The following is a 19060-nucleotide window of genomic DNA, read 5'->3' as shown; positions in this document are numbered from 1 at the left end:
GGCTCCAGCCTGCTCTGCATACCTAGAACCAGAACTAAACATGGAGAAGCAGCATTTAGTTCCTAGGCTGCACTTATCTGGAACAAACTTCCAGAAAACTGCGGAAAGCCTGAGTTCCTTTAATTCAAGACTAACAACATTTGTTTAGGATTGCCTTCGACTGATCTAGTTATACAGTTCAACTAAAACATATTTTCTTTAGTCCAACTGTTTTTAATATTCTTTTTTTTGTTTCTGCATTTTTTATTTTATTTTATTTATTTTTTATATTATTTCTTCCTACTTGCTTTGATTCTGTTTTATCTTCCTGTATTTTAATCATGTAAAGCACTTTGCATTGTCTTTGTACTGAGTTGTGCTATACAAATACATTTGCCTTGCCTTGCCTTGCCTATGACGGCCTGAAGGGAAATTAGAAAAAAAAAAAAAAAAGAGCCCTGACGGTTAAGGTGCCCAGTAGGCAGCTCAGGAGAAAGCTGAATGATTCACAGTTGTCCAGAGGCTCAAGTTAACTCTGGAGGAGCTGCAGTGATACACAGCTCAGGTGGAGCAATCTGTGAAACTATTAATGGTGCTACGGACAAATCTAACAAATCTAAACTTTATAGAAAAGTGATGAGGTCTAAGCCGAAAGAAATCCTGCTAGCATTTCTATGCCATGTAGGAGACACAATAAACATTTAAAGGATTAGACTAAAGTTGAACTTATTTATAATTAGTGAAAGCATCACAACTGTTAAGCACAGCTGTGACAGAATGATGCTGTAGGAATGCTTTTTAGATTTGAGGTTAAACGCAGCTTTTAAAGGTACCAAAATAATTGAGAAAGGGGCAGAAGTTCACTTCCTGTTGGACAAACACCCCACAAACAGCCTGAGATAAAAGCAAATGGTTTGGGTCAGGGGTGACCTAACCTTGAAAATTATTTTGTGTGGCTGTTTTTTCTTAAAAAAAGATTATTGGACTTTTTCTGTTCTTTTTTTTTTCAAAGATTTTTAACCTCTTATCCAAAAGGCTTCTTCAATAATTTTTACACAAAAATTTCTACAAACTTTAGGAGCTTAATAATGCTGCACAGAAATGAAAACCACACTTTAAATAATAAAAAAACACACTTTCCTGCTGCTTCAAAATCCTGCACAGCTTTCTTTGATGCATCAGAAACATATCCACCCCAATGCAACCAAACTCAAGCCTCTTAGAGAAGAGATGTAGAAAGGAGTGGGTGTTTGGAAGGGACTTAATGAGTGGTGTCTAAATGAAATTGTAACGTGTCATTGCATTAGATTATTATTAGCTGACGAAGCTCCAAATACTACTTCACAGAGAAAACTTTCATGGAAGCATATATTTGAAAGAGCTCAGCGAAGCAGAGTGAAACACCAACAGGAGTTTATTGACAGGAACCAAGCTGCTTCCTGTCTCATCCTTCCTGTTAATGCTTCCAGTCAGAGCCGAGCTGGAGGTCCAGCAGCAGCCTGATGACATGCGATTTATTCACCTGAGAAACCCGTCAGGTCCATGGCTTTGAGGTTGGTGGCCTTGATGATTGTAGCGGTGAGTCTGCCTGCGGTGGGCAGGTAGCACAGCGAGAAATTAAGCTCCCCGAGATCAGCCTTCTCCTGCAGATAAACAGACGAACAGGGATCAGAGACGAGGCGGCGCAGCTTCGATCGCTCACACAGCACGCGAGAAACCGATTCAGCTGGAGAAAACACTGACAGACACAGATCTGATGCTCTGATATGAAAAGATCTACGTCTGTGACAGTAGGAGACTTGATGAGGAGGGTTTAGAGGGAAAGTAGTGTCCCTCCAAACCTTCCAAGTCCTAAAGTGGAGAAAATGTTAGGTAAAAAACAATTATTCCCCTAGATCTGTATGTTTTTATCTCCCTCCACCTCTTGCATCGAGTGAACATTGGTTATGAAATCACTGCTTCTCAGGTCATTCCACAGTGTGAATACTCCTCAGTGGCTTCGAGTCGCACTGATCAATACTTCCCCAAATTAAACACTGGCATAGACAGATGCTTTAAACTTATTTAATAAATTAAACCCTGATGCCAAAAATGTTAAAAGCCCAGCTCCGTCTAATTTGCTAATAGCCTATATGAATATTTCATATAAATCTTGCTGGACATAAACCAATATGAAGTTTGGATTTGGCCAGTAGAGTCCTTCCACTAATCTATACAAACTCTCTTAAGAATATTTTTCACACGACCAGACTTCTAATGAATCCATCCTGCAGGCAGACTCAGAGCCAAAGCCATGGATGGAAACAGTTTGGATGTACCTCACAATCTGAGCATGTCAGCGTTTTCCACTCCCCTTGATCCCAAACTAATCAGAGAAGCAGGAAACAGTTCAACACATTCATTAGGGAAGATCGGATGTCAAAATGAAGCTTGAATGTTTTAATGCTGTGAGAAGGGTGGCGCCTCTCATGGACAAAATGTTGATTTCAGAAGTGGGGGGGGAGGACATAAGTATTTTTTAATATAACGAACTTCAGCGTGTTTCAACATCCAATAACAGACCCGATTCAGTGGCGCATCAGATGTTTAGATGCAGGGTAACATTGTTTTTGGACAGTAAAAAAGTTCAGGGGACCGAAACAGACCTTTGAAAACATGTAGGGGACATATCCCCCCCTGACCCCTCCCAAAATTGCTTCCAAAACGAGCAGACTAGGTTTCCTTGAAAAATCGCTCACATTTCTGACATCAAAATAAAAAATTTATTAAAAAAAAATAAAAAATTTATTCGTTTGCATGAATATATTGAGCTGTGATCTTTTAAACTATTGATCTTGTTTCACCGCAGGCAAATTTAACATTTTAAAAAGAATCTGCTGAATAAAAATTTTCAAAAATAAATACAACTTATGTGGATTTTCTTCTTAACTAACTAATCCTGATGTGTGTTTATAGTGATCGTGGTTATTTTTCATTTGGGTTATATAAGGTAGATTTTAAGTCCTTAGTTGTCAAGATTTGGTTTAAAGGTTTTTGATTGGACCCAAAAGCAGAAGCTGAGAGGTAGAGGTGAGTTCTTGGAGGGTTTAATGAGAGATCAGGCAAACAAAAAACAGGTATCCAAAAATCCAACGAAAAAATGATTGTTGTTGTTGTTGTTGTTTCTTGTTTAATGGCGGTTGACAAGCAACTTATTGGTGTGCATTACCGCCACCTACTGGTAAGGAGTGTGGATCAGGATGCAACTTAAAAAAAAAAAAACTAAATCCTTTCTATCAGTTTAGTTTTCTTAAGAAAGCTTAATAAATGACGTAAATATTCAGAAGAGGAGCAATATCCCAACATATCTGATATTTTTAATTGTAACTTATTCTTTAGAAGTCGATATTCTAATTTCCTTCTCTCCTTTGGACAAAACAACAAAACATGTTCTACTGTCTCTTCTTGAAAACAAAATTCACAATTTCCTGATGGATGTCTTCCCATTATAAATAATGTACTGTTTAAGCCTGTATGACCAAAACGTAACCTGGATATGATATTTTCTTCTTTTCTACTTCTTCCTGTTCCCCTCATTACCCCAACTTTCCTTTGAATGCTATAAAGCCATCTACCAGTTCTTTCCTCCTCCCACTGCTTCTGCCATCTTTCCTTAACCTTTTGTTTTATAATAGATTTTATCTCCTCTTTACTAAATGGAATCAGTATCTCAATGTAACTGTTTTTTGAAGCTTGTTTTGCATATCTGTCTGCCAATTCATTTCCTATTACTCCTATATGAGATGGAACCCATGTAAAAATGACAATTAATCCCAAAGAGGGACTGCAGAGGGAGTGTATTTATGGCTGACTGAACAAAGGTAGAGCTAATGAGCTGATAGGGAACAGGTGTGATTAGAGCCTACGAGGAAGCCAAGGGAAAAGAACACAAGGAGGCAGCAGAGGACAGACAGAAAAACCTAAGCAACTTAAATGAATCCAGACACACCAAAAAGGCTAGAAAACAATGAAAAACCTGGCTAAACTTGAAACAGACAACTTAAAGAAAAACAACAGAACCAAGAACGTTACATTAGTCGAGTCTCAAGTCGAGACAGGTGACTCTCAAATCAGTTCTGAAGTCTGTGACTTCAAATTTCAAGCCATTTCCATTTTTATTTTCAAACGGAGTTATTATATGCCAAATGTAAATAATTAACCATGTTACTTTTTAAATGTGTATTTTTGTTCAACACTGTATCAAACTACTGCAGCTAAACAATTTCTAATGAGACAAAATTAGTTAATCTAATAGTAGCAAAAGAAAGAACCACTGACCCATATTTATAAAACGTTTAATCTATGGTTGAAAATGGTTCAGTCCCTTTCTGCAATTCTTTTCTTGCATGGTTTGCAAATTACCTTTCATTTATCCTTGGGTAGGTTGAAGTTTATGTACCAGAAAACAATTACTCCTGGAAGCATATTTGTTCTTTTTTCTGGTCAATTTGATCGGCTGTGCTTCAGCTCAGGCATTTTAGTGGAAAGAGTGAACTAATTACTGGTGCGTGCTTCTTAAAAAACAGGTATTTTAAAGCAAGAGTTAATTATCATATCTTAAATGAAAGACATAACATTACACATACATTACTGCACAACTAAAAGTAAGACCAGAACTTAGAGATCTTGAATCTAGTTGATTATCCCCTTTAAAAAGCCAGCAATCAAAGGCAGAGTTTAACTTGTGGCAGAAAGAACTATAAAAATAGTCCAACAAAAAAAGTTTGATTTTGAAAAATGTTTTTCCACATGAAAAACTCCTTAACAAAAAAGCAGAATCATTTTTTTTCCTCAATAGCTTTCCATAGATGGTTTAAAACTCCCAAAAGTCCTAAATCACTCTCCAAAAGCCAGAATTATTGGGTTTTAAACTGTAAAAATGTTTTAAGGTTGTGAGACAAATATATTTTTTTAACATTTAAAAAGAAAATTATAATTTTGATTGCCTAAAAGGGCATCCATTAATTTCAATTATTAAACATGAAAGAAAAAACTTAACGATTTGGTTATGTTAAATAGGTGTGTTTTTGATTTAATAATCATTTTCTTGGTCAGATTGATTTTAAACAGATACAATCAAGCAAATAAAGGAAAATATTTAGAAAAGGAAATTGAAAAATTTAGTTCAGTTGGCAAGATTATAATGACTGAGATACAGTATGTTCAGTTACATAGAATTTCTGGATCATGAACCGACCACATTTCTATGTGTTTTTCTATTGTTCTAATTGTTTGAATTGCCCATATAAATCTATAATCTACGTAAGAATCTTTAGCTGTTATTTAATAAGATTATATATATTTTGTAAAGCAGAGGAAGTACGAGATCCAGGATACAAGCGGCCAAAAAATGAGTTTTCTGCTTAGGGTGGCTGGGCTCCCCCTTAGAGATAGGGTGAGGAGTCATTCTCGAGAGGCTTGGAGTAGAGTCACTTCTCCTCCACATTGGGAGGACTCAGCAGAGGTGTCTCTGACATTTTTTTTTTTCAAATTCACCCTTCACGATGGAGGGACTATAGCCCTATTAACACTACCCTCTAAAAACTGATCTATACCAAGCATGGATCAGTTAACCGTGCTGCATTTGGTTCCTTATAACCATATACACACCCCTCTAGTATGGTTCCTCACCTCATAGAGGCATTGGGATATTTAATTATTTGTGGAATGACAGGCGAAAAAGGCAGCCTTTCGTGAATTTATTTAACAGAGGTGGCTTTTAGGAATTTGATATGACAAACGATAGGCTAATCAGGGCTTACAGAAGCAGGAAACAATGACAGACGTTGAGGTTCATCACACTCGTAAGTAGAATCATCACGAGAAATCATGTGGCAAGGTAGGGAAGCTAGTATTTTTATGAATGTTTGAAATTTCATGATTACGGATTCTTTGTTATCCGAAAACCAAGCCTGAATTGAACAGTGCCAAGCCCTACTGATGAACTAGTACCAGTTTAATGCGGTTTGGTTGTGTCTGGCACGCTCCGGTTAAGTTGTGCGTGCCATTTACAGAGCTGGAGGAGGTGTCTGCAGAGAGGGAAGTCTGGGAGTTTCTGCTGAGACTGCTGCCCCTAGCCTGGTCCTGGATGAAGCCGAAGACGAGTATGAATAGTTTACTAACGTTTTTACGCATCCAGAGATCTGTTCCATGAATGGTCTACACAAAGCATACAGCTCTCATTTAACCACATAGCTCCTATAAAGTTCAAATTATATCAGAACCGAGATTTTATTGTAGTTTGGTATCTTACTGCAGTGCCCTCCACGATGTCCCTCCAGATGGGTTTGTCCCCGCTGCCCTCACTGAAGTCCAGCAGGTTGTCCACCACCACCTGACCTATTAGGTCGTGTCTGGAGAAGCGGTCGAAGTCGTACACTGAGAAATGCAGCTTCCTGGAATGTAGCTCGTTCAGCGGCACGCCGAACTGGAACGTCTCGTTGAACACTGGGTTTAAGGTCTTTCTGTGGACCTGAGAGACAGAAACAATCTGGGTTAATGTGCTGAATCACACCATGCTTTCATAAGCAAACCTTAGCGAGAAACCTTCAGGACATGGAAAGATTTAAAAACAGTTTGGAAAGGAAACAAATGTAGTTAAAATTTGAAATCTCTTTTCTATTTTTGTATTTAATGAGTTACATTAATCTAAGGAAGACTAGAAATGGAAGAAAGAGATTTATGTAAAGCAATGGGGAAAATCCAATAAAAGTGGAACAAGTTTTATTGGATTTTGGAGGAAAAGCAGCAGCTAAAAGCTTTTGATACAATTAAGGAATCTTTAACGGATGTTGATCAAGAACCTACAAGTACATGTTCATACAAAGCTAACATGAAAAGATGTCAGCAATAACCTTAAAATCCGGTAATACCATTATAATTGCTGGCAGCCAATCCAATAAGGGTACATTTGAATTCATATTTCTCCCAAGAGATTAATCTTTCCTTAGTGGAATACATTAAAGACAGCTAAAGATCTGTCCAGCAGTGGGCATCTCAGCAAAGTCATCCCAAGGTCAGACTGAGCAACGTCCAGAGAAGTTGGCACCGAGACTTCAGTTGGCGAAGCTGCTGGAACAAAGTTCCTTGATAAACAATGTTCACAGCCAAGTTAGGAGAGAAAACATCAGCTGTAGGTAGGAGATTTATACACCCAACTCCCTCCCTCCCTTCCCTGGTTAAACCATAATGGTGGAGGGTTGATGATATGGGATTGTTGTGACGCCTTAAGCTCACGATCAACCTTAAACTCCTGAGCTTCTGTACCAAGAGCTGAAACTGAGGCCAATCTCTTTGCTGCTTCGCCTACACTGGGTCACAGCAGCAGATGTACATAATGGCTAGAAGAGCAGAATCATGACTATTTGACTGTTTTGACCATACAAATATAATCTGTTTGCCTTAGAAAACCCATGTGATACATTTAAACTGCACTTACCAGTAAAAGTACATTACTTGCAAGAGAAAAATGCTAACTATGTTAATTTCACTAATGAGGAAGAGGTATTTGAAAAATTTGTATTGAAAATGCAACATATGAAGCTATATATTTGGTATTTAGGTAATATTTCATTCTTTATAATAAAATTATTTAGCTGCAGTAAAAAAACAAAACTTAATGTTCTTCAGCTACCTACTATTAATAATATTACTGCCTTCAGCAATTGTTAAGTCGACACACAATAAATAAAAAGAGACGTATTTAGAACCTCCTCCTCTCATTCCTTAATATTGCCTCTGGCCAGGAGTCCTAATGAATGCAGCATATTACTCAAGCATGGTACATGCTGAACAATTACACAGTAACTCAAGAGCTGTATTGTATGGTATCAGCCCTTATTATTAAATAATCATATCAACATTGGAGTCTCAGCATCGATTTGCTTTGTTGCCGTTTCAGAAACAGGCCAGTGTTTCTCAAAGATGCAAAGAACTCAGAGGGATTTTAGAGCAAAGTCAGTGAATTTCTTTTATGAAGATGAGTCTTAAAATCCTAAAATGAGATTTTCAAATAATCTTCTGCGCTGCATATTTGGAAGCAATCAAAAACTGCCCCTTTATCTCCACAACAAGGAAACATAAAACAACAGACAAACGAACAATCTCCTTGGGATTTCTGTCTTTGAACACTTGCTTAGTGATGTGAATGCAGACGTTCAGTTTAGACTCATTGCTGTGATGATTGATTTAAATATTCAACAAGTGGTTGGTTTGTCATTTCTCAGTATGCCTTTTTTTTTAGCTTTGAATAAAAACAAACCTCCCTTCCATTTCTATCCAAAACATTTAGCAAATGTTAAAAGCCTCAGTTTCTGTAAATCAAAAACAGATCAAAGGAAAAAAAGGTAAAAGATAAACACCGTTCCTGGTAAAAGTTGACAGTTCTCTAAAACATCTCGTCTTCATTAAATGAAAAGAGGACATGAGAACAAGGAATAAAAGCAAGGATAACGCTAGAATTAATAAAGTGTCCTGTGGAATCTGCCAGAGATGTGGGATCTTGAGTCAACGATTCATCTCTATGTCATGTTTTTGTTCAGTCCAACCACTGAACCAGGTAAGTCCTATCTATACAGGGCAAACTGGATTGGACTCACCTGGTTCAGTGGTTGGGCTGAACAAAAAATGACAGAGATGACGGTACAGCGCCGTGAAGCGGGCGCTGTACTGTCATTGTGGTGGTGAAGGTGGTCATCGTCGTGGTGAAGAGAGAGCTGAGTCAAAAAGCGAAGCTCTCGATTTACCGGTTGATCTACTTTCCTACCCTCATCTCTGGTCATGAACTCTGGGTCATGACTGAAAGAACGAGATCACGGATACAAGCAGCCGAAATGGGTTTCCTCCGTAGGGTGGCTGGGCTCTCCCTTAGAGATAGGGTCATCCGGGAGGGACTCGGAGTAGAGCCGCTGCTTCTCCACGTCGAGAGGAACCAGTTGAGGTGGCCGGGGCATCTGGTTAGGGTGCCTACTGGACGCCTCCCTGGTGAGGTGTTCCAGGCACATCCCACCGGGAGGGGGCCATGGAGAAGACCCAGGACACGCTTGAGAGACTATGTTTCTCGACTGGCCTGGGAACTCCTTGGGGTTCCTCCTGAGGGGCTAGAAGAAGAGGCTGGGTAGAGGGAAGTATGGGCCTCCCTTCTTAAGCTGCTGCCCCCGCAACCCAACCCCGGATAAGCGGAGGAAGATGGATGGATGGATGGAGATGACTTGTTGACTCCAGATCCCCCATTTCTGGAATCTGCCTACAAGAAATTTATTGCAGATCCATTAAATCCTGTAAGCTGTGATTTGGGGCCTTCATAAATTAGCCCTGCTTGTCCAGAACATCCTAATATGCCCCATGCATAAGAAACTGCAACAAGATTCTGTCAGAACCAACACCAACTCATTCAGCAATCTCAGCTGTAGTATGCATCAAACAAACCAGCCTTTAATCATGCACTAATATAAATGTTTGCAAACCTTTCTTCTCCTGCACCCGTTTTGATAGATACTTCGCATCACATACACTTGTTTTGCTTTAAAGATGTCAACTTTGACAACATTGCACCCCAAATAGGTGCAATGATAAAGATATAATCATCACTATTCACTTTTAAGTCAGAGGTCATAATGTTTTGCCTGTGTGATATAGACTCACAGTGCAAGCACAGCAAATATCAAAATTGCATTAAAATGTGTTTTCAAATTTGTTTCTGTTTCCCAGACTGCTTTATCTGTGGCGTTCCACGTGAGTTAAAGTAAAAAAAAAAACTGCATATCTATGCTAGATTGCTGGAAACAATCAGAGTAAAACTGGTATTAAATGCTGATTTTGAATGCAGCACTGTCTGCTACCTTATGGGTCCAGGGACCTCTTCATGTCTGAATGATTCATAGCAAAGAATCAAATGACTTAAAGAAAAGAAAATAATAATAATTAGAGAACGTTGCAGCAAAAGTTCAAAGAAAAACATTAAAAGAAACTCAGCCAGCCTAATCATTCCTGGAAGCTCTCGATGCTTGACTGGAAAAAAAGCATAAAAAGATGAAGGATTCCAAATGCTGGCACTGTTACAGCCTCTTGCTCTGTTTCTCCATTTACCTTTTTCACTACTGAGGGATTATAAAGGATATGACGACGTATTCCACATGTTGAAACCGTCCTTGAGCAGCACCATTAAACCTTAACCCAAAGGCTGACCTTATTCCTCTGCCACAGGGAGAAAAATTAGTTCTTTATTCCATTAGGAAGCAATCTAATGAAATCTACTGCATTGAAACAAAAAGTTTAAATCAAATGTTCTCATTTCTTTTGATTTTTTCAGCACCAGTTTTATGTAATTGTACTACTTCACATTTTTCGGTAAAAGCTCAAATCTGACAGAAAATATATTGGGGATTTCCTTCCCAAGCCTCTTCTACCCTTAATAACAAGTGTCCTATTTGTTGATTAACTGGTGGGAGTGAATTGCTGCGGGGGCTTTCGATATAAATCCTATTGAGCAGCAAGCCGTGCCATAATTTAAACGTGACACACAGACGGCTTCCAGAACAACTTTTGTTGCTGGCTGAGCGGCCCTGACAATCCAGTTTATTAGCACTTGATGATCACTTGTTAGCCTTGGAGGAAACGTGCATCCGACGGAGACACGGCGAGTTTAGAAACAAGAACACAAGCCCCTCCGATCATCTTTTTGTAAGCCAGCGTTTGCTCATCTGTCACAATCAGCCGGGGGAATAAAAGCGGGTGCTAATATGAAAGGTGTAAAATTTAAATGTTAATGAGAGTGTGATTGAAATTAAACAATCAGACACACTTCAAACAAAAAATGGCAGCCATATTATGCAAATTACAGAAAGCATTCATGCTTTTCAAAGGCTGAGGGGGCTTTTGTTACGCACAGGAGACAGTTGCACAAAGGGGAAACCAGGAGGGAGCGTTTGCAAACTGCTGCAGCTCCATCGGCGGTTGGAGCTTCACCGTTTCCACTGTCTATTGCCTCAGATTTATTTCACTCTGCAGAGGAACTTTTGACATTTCTGGATAAAACATCACTTCCATATATAACCTTTGTTATTATGTTGAGCTTCTCCACACAAGAGGATTAGACAAAGGGAGGTTGTTTGTTTCTAGAGCAAAAGGTGCATTTTTCTGAAACAGAACAAAATGATTTGTTCCCAAATTTAAACTTAAGTCAGTGGGGAATTATGCAGTGACAGCTGGGGGAGGGTTTGGCTTGCCTTTTTTTCAAAATAAAAGCATTTCAGTAGCATGTTTCTTTTATAAGTTCAATATCTGACATATGTTAGATTACATTGAACAATCTGTTATGGTGAAAAACTGCCAGTCATCCTTCAGTAGAACCAGACTTTCTCAAACTTGATGTTGACATTTTCTTACTGGTGACCAAACAGTGAGTGGTCTGCATATTTTCAAATCTGTTTAAACAGCTAACAAGTCACTCTGACCATAGTGTGGATATTATTCACTGAAGGACTACGGCTGAAAGCCCACAACTTTTTGTATCACTGAGGTGTTCAAAAATACTGTGTGAGGTAAAAGAAAATCTATAAAAAGCTTCTAAAATAAATATTGTGGTTCTTCATTGGCCAAAACCAGACATAGATAGACCTCTGTGGTGATGGTCCAGGTTCAGATGTAGGTCAACCCAACAGGCAAGGTGCCTGGTTTGCAATTTGAGCTGGAGAACCTTTCTTTTTTTCCTGCACCAAAATAGGCACTAGAGCACTGCAAAGTCCAGAAAAGCAATAAAGTTTTACATTTGTGACGTAAAGCTGTTGGAGGAAAGCACCAGATTTTCTCAATCTCACCAAGGAATGCAATCCTGGCCCAGGGTCTTTCTGCATGGAATTTGCATATTGTCCCTGAGCATGCTGCATAAAGACACCTGTTTCCAAGCCTACTGTTGGTAATGAAAAGACGTCATGTTTGAAATCATGCACGGCACGGAAGGTTCCCAGGCTTTAATCAGCACATGTCAAGGCCTGTCTTAACTTTGCCAATGTCCATTTGGATGATCCAGAGGAATCATGGTAGAAAGTCATGTGGTCTGATGAGACCAAAATAGAACTTTTTAATCATAATTCCAATAACCATTTTTGGAGGAAGAAGAATGATTTGTACCATCCTAAGAACACCATCCCTACTGTGAAGCATGGGGGTGATAGCATCATGCTTTGGGGGTGTTTTTTCCGCCCATGTGACAAGGCAACTGCACTGTATTAAGGAGAGGATGACCTGAGAGGATTGGTCGAGGCTTGGTTTTCCAACATGACAATGAACCGCAGCACACAGCCAGGATAACCAAGGAGTGGCTCTGTATGAAGCATATCAAGGTTCAGGTGTGGCCTAGCCAGGCTCCAAGCCTAAAACTAATAAAGAATCTTCGGAGGGGGCTCAAACTGCGTCTTTCGGAGAAACAGCATAGAAACCTGACTAATCTATAGAAGATCTGTGTGGAGGAGTGGGCCAAAATCCCCCCAGAAGTGTGTGTAAACTGGTGAAAACTACAGGAACATTTCACCTCTAATTGCAAACAAAGGCTACTTATTCTGTGTTTTATATTTTTTTATTTGTTTTATATGTTTTTATTTTGTGTACGGTGACCTTGAGCGTCCAGAAAGGCGCCTATGAAATAAAATGTATAATAATAATAATAATAATAATAATAATAATAATAATAATAATTATTATTATTATTATTATTATTATTATTATTATTATTATTATTATTATTACTACTACTGTACCAAATATTAACATTGATTTTCTCGGGTATTCACACTGGAAAATATCGAAATCTAGATAATCAGAATTCTTTCCTAAAATAAGAGCATTTGTTCTTGGATTGAGGATTAAAAGAGACATTTTGCCAATAAAACAAGGCAATTTACATTTGAAATAAGAAAACACAATTGCATTGTCTTATTTTAGTGCATATTATCTAAGTATCTTATCTTAGGAGTAAAAATACTCATTCCATTGGCAAACTATCTCATTTACCTACTCAAAATAAGGGTAAATACACTTAATTTAAGACATTTAAGACATTTTTACTCATTTCTAGATTGTTCTTCCAGTGCAAATATTTATTTGTAGCTGTATCATACAAATAAAAAGTAAAAAAACAAACAAATTATCCTTTTGTTTTTAGATTGTCTCTCACCGTAGACATGCACCTATTTCTAAGTGGGAGAACTTGCAAAATAGCAGGGTTTCCAAATGCTTATTTTCCTCACTGTATACATTTTAACTGAGATGCTTTGTTATAATCATAAACTGGGAACTATGAGTTTTCTTCTCTTCTTAGTGGCCCCATTGTTTCTACTCAGAGCAGGGGGCTCCATCACATGAGAAGCCTCCAGCAGATTTGTTAAAGTGCCATAAGGAAATACTTCTTATAGACATTCAGAATTTTCCATCCCAAGCTTGTAACTTTAAGCCGAAAACTGAAATAAAATCACACCAGGGACATTTTAAATGTCATCTTAAATGAGTCTTAAAAAGATGACTGTCATATGATCACCATTACATTTATGTCAAATTTATATTCTCTCAATTTTTTTTTTTTTAAATGAGTCTCAACAGTGTGTTTTAGTCTTCCCTTCAAAGGGCATTATGGCTATGAGCACCATAGTTAATAACATGCTGAATGTATATCAATCCCTTCCAAACAAAAAAAAAAAACATAAAATAAACAATCACTTTTGTCCCGTTAACATAGTGGAGGCTTTACCAGCAGAACAGCCTTTTTTAATGTAAGAAAAATGTAATGATTTAAGCTGGAAAAAAACCCCAACAAAAAACTTAACAAAGGATGTTTTTTTAAGTTTCCTGTCATGGTGTTTCAGGCATACTGTAAGGAGCTGATGGTTAACTAGATTTGCCTTAACAGTCCTGCTGGACTAGAATAATTTGGCAAAGTTACTACCAGCAGATTGAACATATGTATAAAAATAAATGAGTTTCTCTTGATTAAACGGTAAGTTTGTAAGGTGGTCAGCCAGTCGCAAAGCATTCCCCTCCGCTAGCGCAATAGAATCCACCTGACGCAGCCACACCATCACCACCAGCACCACAGGTTGAGTCTGAGAGCCAAATATATGCCAAAACTAATACTAAAGTTTACGATACTCCAAACCCAGCTTTGCTTGGACGGTTTCCCATTAAGTTTGGGCTATGCTTGATGCACGAAAATAACGAGCCACATGTCACAACGTTTGCAGCATTTATACTGTGCGGCTTTTGCTCCAATCTGGCCGGCTCCTGGAGGACATGTTCAGCACAAGAAGTAAGCTTTCAACACTACACAACAAGAGGTAGTAGAAAACACAGGCGTTTACAACTTTTTCAAAGCCTCTTTGTGTTGCCCAAGAGCAGGAGTTTTCAACAATCTGTTAATAGTGGTGGTATTTATAGGGTTAAATCACAGGAAGTGTCAAGATCTTTACATTTGTGTCCCCTCGCCAGTAGGAGCTGGGGCTCCCTGAATATGTTTTTACGCATGGATTTCTCCATGTAGATACCAATTCTTTCCACACAGACGGCACGTAGAAGGAAAAAACTTCTGAAATACCCCATTACCCCAACCTTTTTTTAACAGTTAACAAGGAAAAAACTGGTTTAGATTACGTATTGCATCAGTAAAACACAGTCTCCAATTCCAAAGCTTCTACCTTTAAAGAGTAATTATTTAGGCTCATCGCTCTGTTTTACATTGTAACACTATTCTAGCCTGGGTGCCATTCCGAACTTAGTCCCGCCCACAAGGTTTGAGGTCGGGAAGTTCGGTCTGGCTCTGCTCCATAGTAGCGCGAGTATTGTCGCCCACTGTCAGGCGATCCAATCAAATTGTCAGGGCGGGCTTTATACGATGATGGACAGATGATCAACAGTAACGTAATCAACCATGTGACCAAAGCGCGCTTGGGTGACAACAACAATGGCTGCCGCCGGAGAGTTGAGGTGAGTAGATTCTGCTATTAGGTCTGTTCTAGAAGATATCGACAGCAAATTAATTTTAAAAGAGGAACAGAGAAACGCCATCAAGGCTCATCTTCTTACTCTAGGCGTGCAACTCCATGCTTTGATTTTTGTTGACAACAACTATGCGTTGCTTAACATACGTCACGCACTCCGTTGCTCTTATTGGTTGTACGTCTGTCCAATTGAGTGCAGAGGCATTTTTTTTCCTGGTTCGTTCAAAACACGCCCCATAATCACAGCTCTATGGAGCAGCATCAGACTCATATTCTGACTAGAATTGAGTAGGACTACGTCAGGCTAACACTATTCAACGCTGCTATCAATACTCATTTTTGCCCCTCAAAATGGGCCATTTCATCAGTTCTTCTCTAGGGGGGGGCACGCCCAAACTTTGGGAACACCTACCTTGAACTACAGGTTAAATCTGTTTTATGAAGATAGTGAGAGCCAATCTCTCTGTTACTTGGTCTCTTTGCCTTGGCTTCAGTGCTTTTCAGGATCCAGTTGGAGATTTTCCAGCTGTCTTTTTTAAACACTTGAAGGCGATTCACCTGCATAAGTTACTAATTTGCTGCACCATCACGCTCCGGTCAGAGAACTGAGCTCAACATCTCAGGGGCTGCTAGAAATCAAAGCTTCTACATCTCTGAATAAGAGATACACTGCCCTTGGTAAAATTTCAAATCCTTACTTAAGACACACTGCTTTTCATTGGCCTTTAGCTCCAGAAGTAAAGGACATTAACTTTGATCAACCTTCATAACTTCCATTTCCTTTCACTGGTCATAATTGCTTTTACTTATTTACAAATTACATATATTTGGGTTCTGTATTGATCTTAATCTGCTGACGTACGTTTTATTTTCTATGTGCACAGTGTTTCTGCACCACAAGGAACTTTACTTGGCATGCTAAATAAATCAGTTTGACTTTGATCTTGATCTTAATTGAGGGATAAAATCCCTCCTTGGCTGACAAGTGTCTAAAAGAATCAGTAGCGCAGGTATCATCCGAGCCCCATTATCCTGCATAAACTGTGTCTCAGATTTGATTAGATGAGCTAACATTAGTGAAACCGCAAACCTCATGGGTATTTAGAACAGAATAAAACTGGTGGAAAGTGTGAAGCATGCGGGACGCACCTTTGTCTGGAATTTCTTCTTTCTGTCTGGCAGTAGGTAAATCTTCACGTATGGGTCGGAGAAGCCGTTGGCGTCCTTTGCTGGCAGGTCCAGAGCTTTCAGTATCTTAACCACCAACTGCTCCGTACTGGGGCAAGAAAGAAAAAACAACAAACCAAATTATCCTCACACTTGAAATAAGATTTAAAAAGTCAGGGCTTACACAGCAAACCCTCCGTGAGACGCAGACAGGATTAGCCCACACACAAACACCAAAACACCTGTGCTGAACTTGTGCACACAAATTGGAGTGGGAGGTTCTGCGTCTCTGGAGAAGAAGAAAAGGAGCAAGAATAGCAGGTGTGTGTTTGTGTGCATCTTCAGAGCTGTATCGTCGTTGCACCGTCAGCAAAGCTAAATGAAAGTGGGTGAGAACAGATGTACTTAGAGCTGCACAGAGTCCACCCAGAACTCAGCTCATTAATTATCTTTAACACCTTTAGTCTGTTGTCACGTGGTTACATAGAGCTGTGGCCTGATATAGTGAGGTGAAGGAGCCCATTGACAGACCAAATGAGGGGGTCTTCAGATGATCTCCAGATATAACCTCCACTTAAATGACAGGGAAGGGAAGAGGCTATGGTGTTGGCTTTCCAATAACTACCTCATTTTTAGCAGCGCCTCGTTGTAACGACCCTTTGTCACTACAAGATGTTGGTAATTCACTGAGTGGTTTTGCGCTCCATGAAAGCAGAAGCAGGTCTCTTAAGGGAAATATCCAACTCAACCTGCATAAATTAAGCAGTGTTTAAATATTCAGAGATAAAAATGTGATATTTGTCATTTCTGAATTGAAAATAAAAAGATTACCTTCCTACCTATTTTCAAAATCAAACATGCCTGCGTCCTGTTTGTACTTGCAACACTAAACCAAATAGTTTGATTTTCCTTTATTTTTAACCAATTAAATCAGTGACACACGAAATCCATCACCAGGAAACATTTCTTAGTTGAGACCACGTCAGAAGGTTTAGGGGCATGGGTGTTAGCTACAGTAGTTTGCCTTACATCTTGCCCCCATCCATCTCTATAACACTTTAACCAAGGACTGCAACCCTTCTGTGTGTCTTCCTAGTTCCTGAGGGGTAGGCCGACAAATGTAATGAGCCTCTGCCATAATTCTTCCAGAAGGACACAGTTAATAAGTGGACAGTGATAAATTCATACTGGATATCTTGGTATTTCTGACCTCACTAGTATAATCATTCCTACCCGACGTCATTACTGGTCTTTTCTATAGCAGGTCGAATTACCAACCTTGTCTGTGTCCTTGAGTCCTTGCTTATGTTCATCTTACATTTCAAATAACTGATTAGTAGTGGGAGGAACGCAGTAAATAATCATAATCAATAGTTGGAAGCTTTAGATAATATTAAGTAGCCACCTTTTAAAACTCTCACATATTATCTACTGTTTTTCAACCATTTCCAGATGTTTTTTTTTTATAAGAGAACCTTGTCTTTTTAATCTTTTTGCTTTTTTCCCACCCTAAGCGCTTCTTTTTTCTCTCACCATCTTTTTATGAGATAACAACACAACTCTAATGAAAACAACACGCCTCTTGAGAATTCAGGCAATGGGGGTAGGGGGGTGGCTGAAGAAGAGGTGAAGAAGTGGAAAGCCTATAATTAGTGATATGCCTACATTACTGATCATATCATTTACAAATGCACAAACAACTGTCACATATGGATCAATATCAAATAATTTTTTTCTGCAGCCCTGTAGTGCAGCTCCACCCGGTGCATACCCATTCTTTCTGCCACAACCCCGTCCACAGGTACCAAAGATGTTCATTTGATAGATAAGCAGGATGAATTGTTTTCGATCCAAATGCTTAGATGTCTACAGTGACTAAAATCTAGTCAGTTATTAAAGTCTTTGTGCAGCACAGAAAACAAGCTGTCCCCCAACAGCTTATAAGATTAACCAGATAGTACAGCCTGAAGTTCCAAAGGATACTATTAAAATTGGAGCTGCACAATAATGCAATAAAAAAAGACTCTCTCAGTGTCATATTTAAGAGGAACTTTCATTGCAAATATCTACTGTACCACAATGCTCATCCAGGAGGAGCGAATCCTGCAAAGTCAATGGATGGAATCAGTTGTTTTTCCTGAGATAGAAAAACGCTCTACCAATCGGACTGTATTATCTGCCTGAATTGTCTCTGTAAAGTGCCTAAAGCTGACATGCATTGTAATATGCTATACAAATAAAACCAAACTGAATTGAATGGAATTCCAATTGAAATTCATCTACAAATTGGACACTTGCACTGAACCACTGCAGATATTCTATGAATTAATAAATTTTGAGGAGTAGAGATCTGACGAAAAACTTGCAGCTACGACCTTTAAACTTGTATAAATATAAATTTGATAGATTTTATGCAGTTCGGCTGCCCTCGATACTAACAGCTGATGATGGATTATAGTGACTGAGATTCTCAAGTAATAAAATAGGGGTCAATCGTAACAGATAGTGAAACTGCCTGTTTCTCTAATGCAATGCCAACTGACATTAGGTCAAAAAGAACCATTCGAAATCTCCTCACGGCATTATTTCTGTAAAAAACAACAACAACAAAAAGATGGGCAAGACAAACTTTGCTAAGAAACAGCTGAAAATATTAGTCCTCAAATTGCCAGGCTCGCCTTCTCTGTTCAATGGCAGGAAAATATAAAAACCAAGTAGCATGTTTTTAAAAACAAGTCACTTAGACTGCTCAAAAAGCGTCAGGCGGTTGGTCATAACGCTAGTCGCGGGGAGTATTGGCCTAGATATAGCAGTGGGCTTGTTGTCATGATCTGGCCTGTTTGCTCCTCCCTAATTAGTAATTCCTCTCACCTGCCGTTTTCCCTCCCTGC

At 39.0% G+C, this 19060-nt stretch overlaps 1 protein-coding gene across 1 annotated transcript in view; it reads right to left on the bottom strand.

The window, feature by feature from the left end:
- The window catches only part of syt3 (synaptotagmin 3), a 72708-nt gene that overhangs the window by 10230 nt on the left and 43418 nt on the right, over positions 1-19060 (bottom strand). The window contains exons 7-9 of the mRNA XM_015392938.1: positions 16152-16278; positions 6272-6490; positions 1502-1622 (exon numbers count right to left, since the gene is read on the bottom strand). Coding sequence (XP_015248424.1) covers positions 1502-1622; positions 6272-6490; positions 16152-16278 — 467 coding nt within the window. The remainder of the gene's footprint in view (positions 1-1501; positions 1623-6271; positions 6491-16151; positions 16279-19060) is intronic.

This window comes from Cyprinodon variegatus, unplaced genomic scaffold, assembly GCF_000732505.1.
Source record: "Cyprinodon variegatus isolate N-32 unplaced genomic scaffold, C_variegatus-1.0 Scaffold24, whole genome shotgun sequence".
NCBI lineage: Eukaryota > Metazoa > Chordata > Actinopteri > Cyprinodontiformes > Cyprinodontidae > Cyprinodon > Cyprinodon variegatus.
The sequence above is the reverse complement of the archived record's forward strand: the minus strand, read 5'-3'. Positions and strand labels throughout refer to the sequence as shown.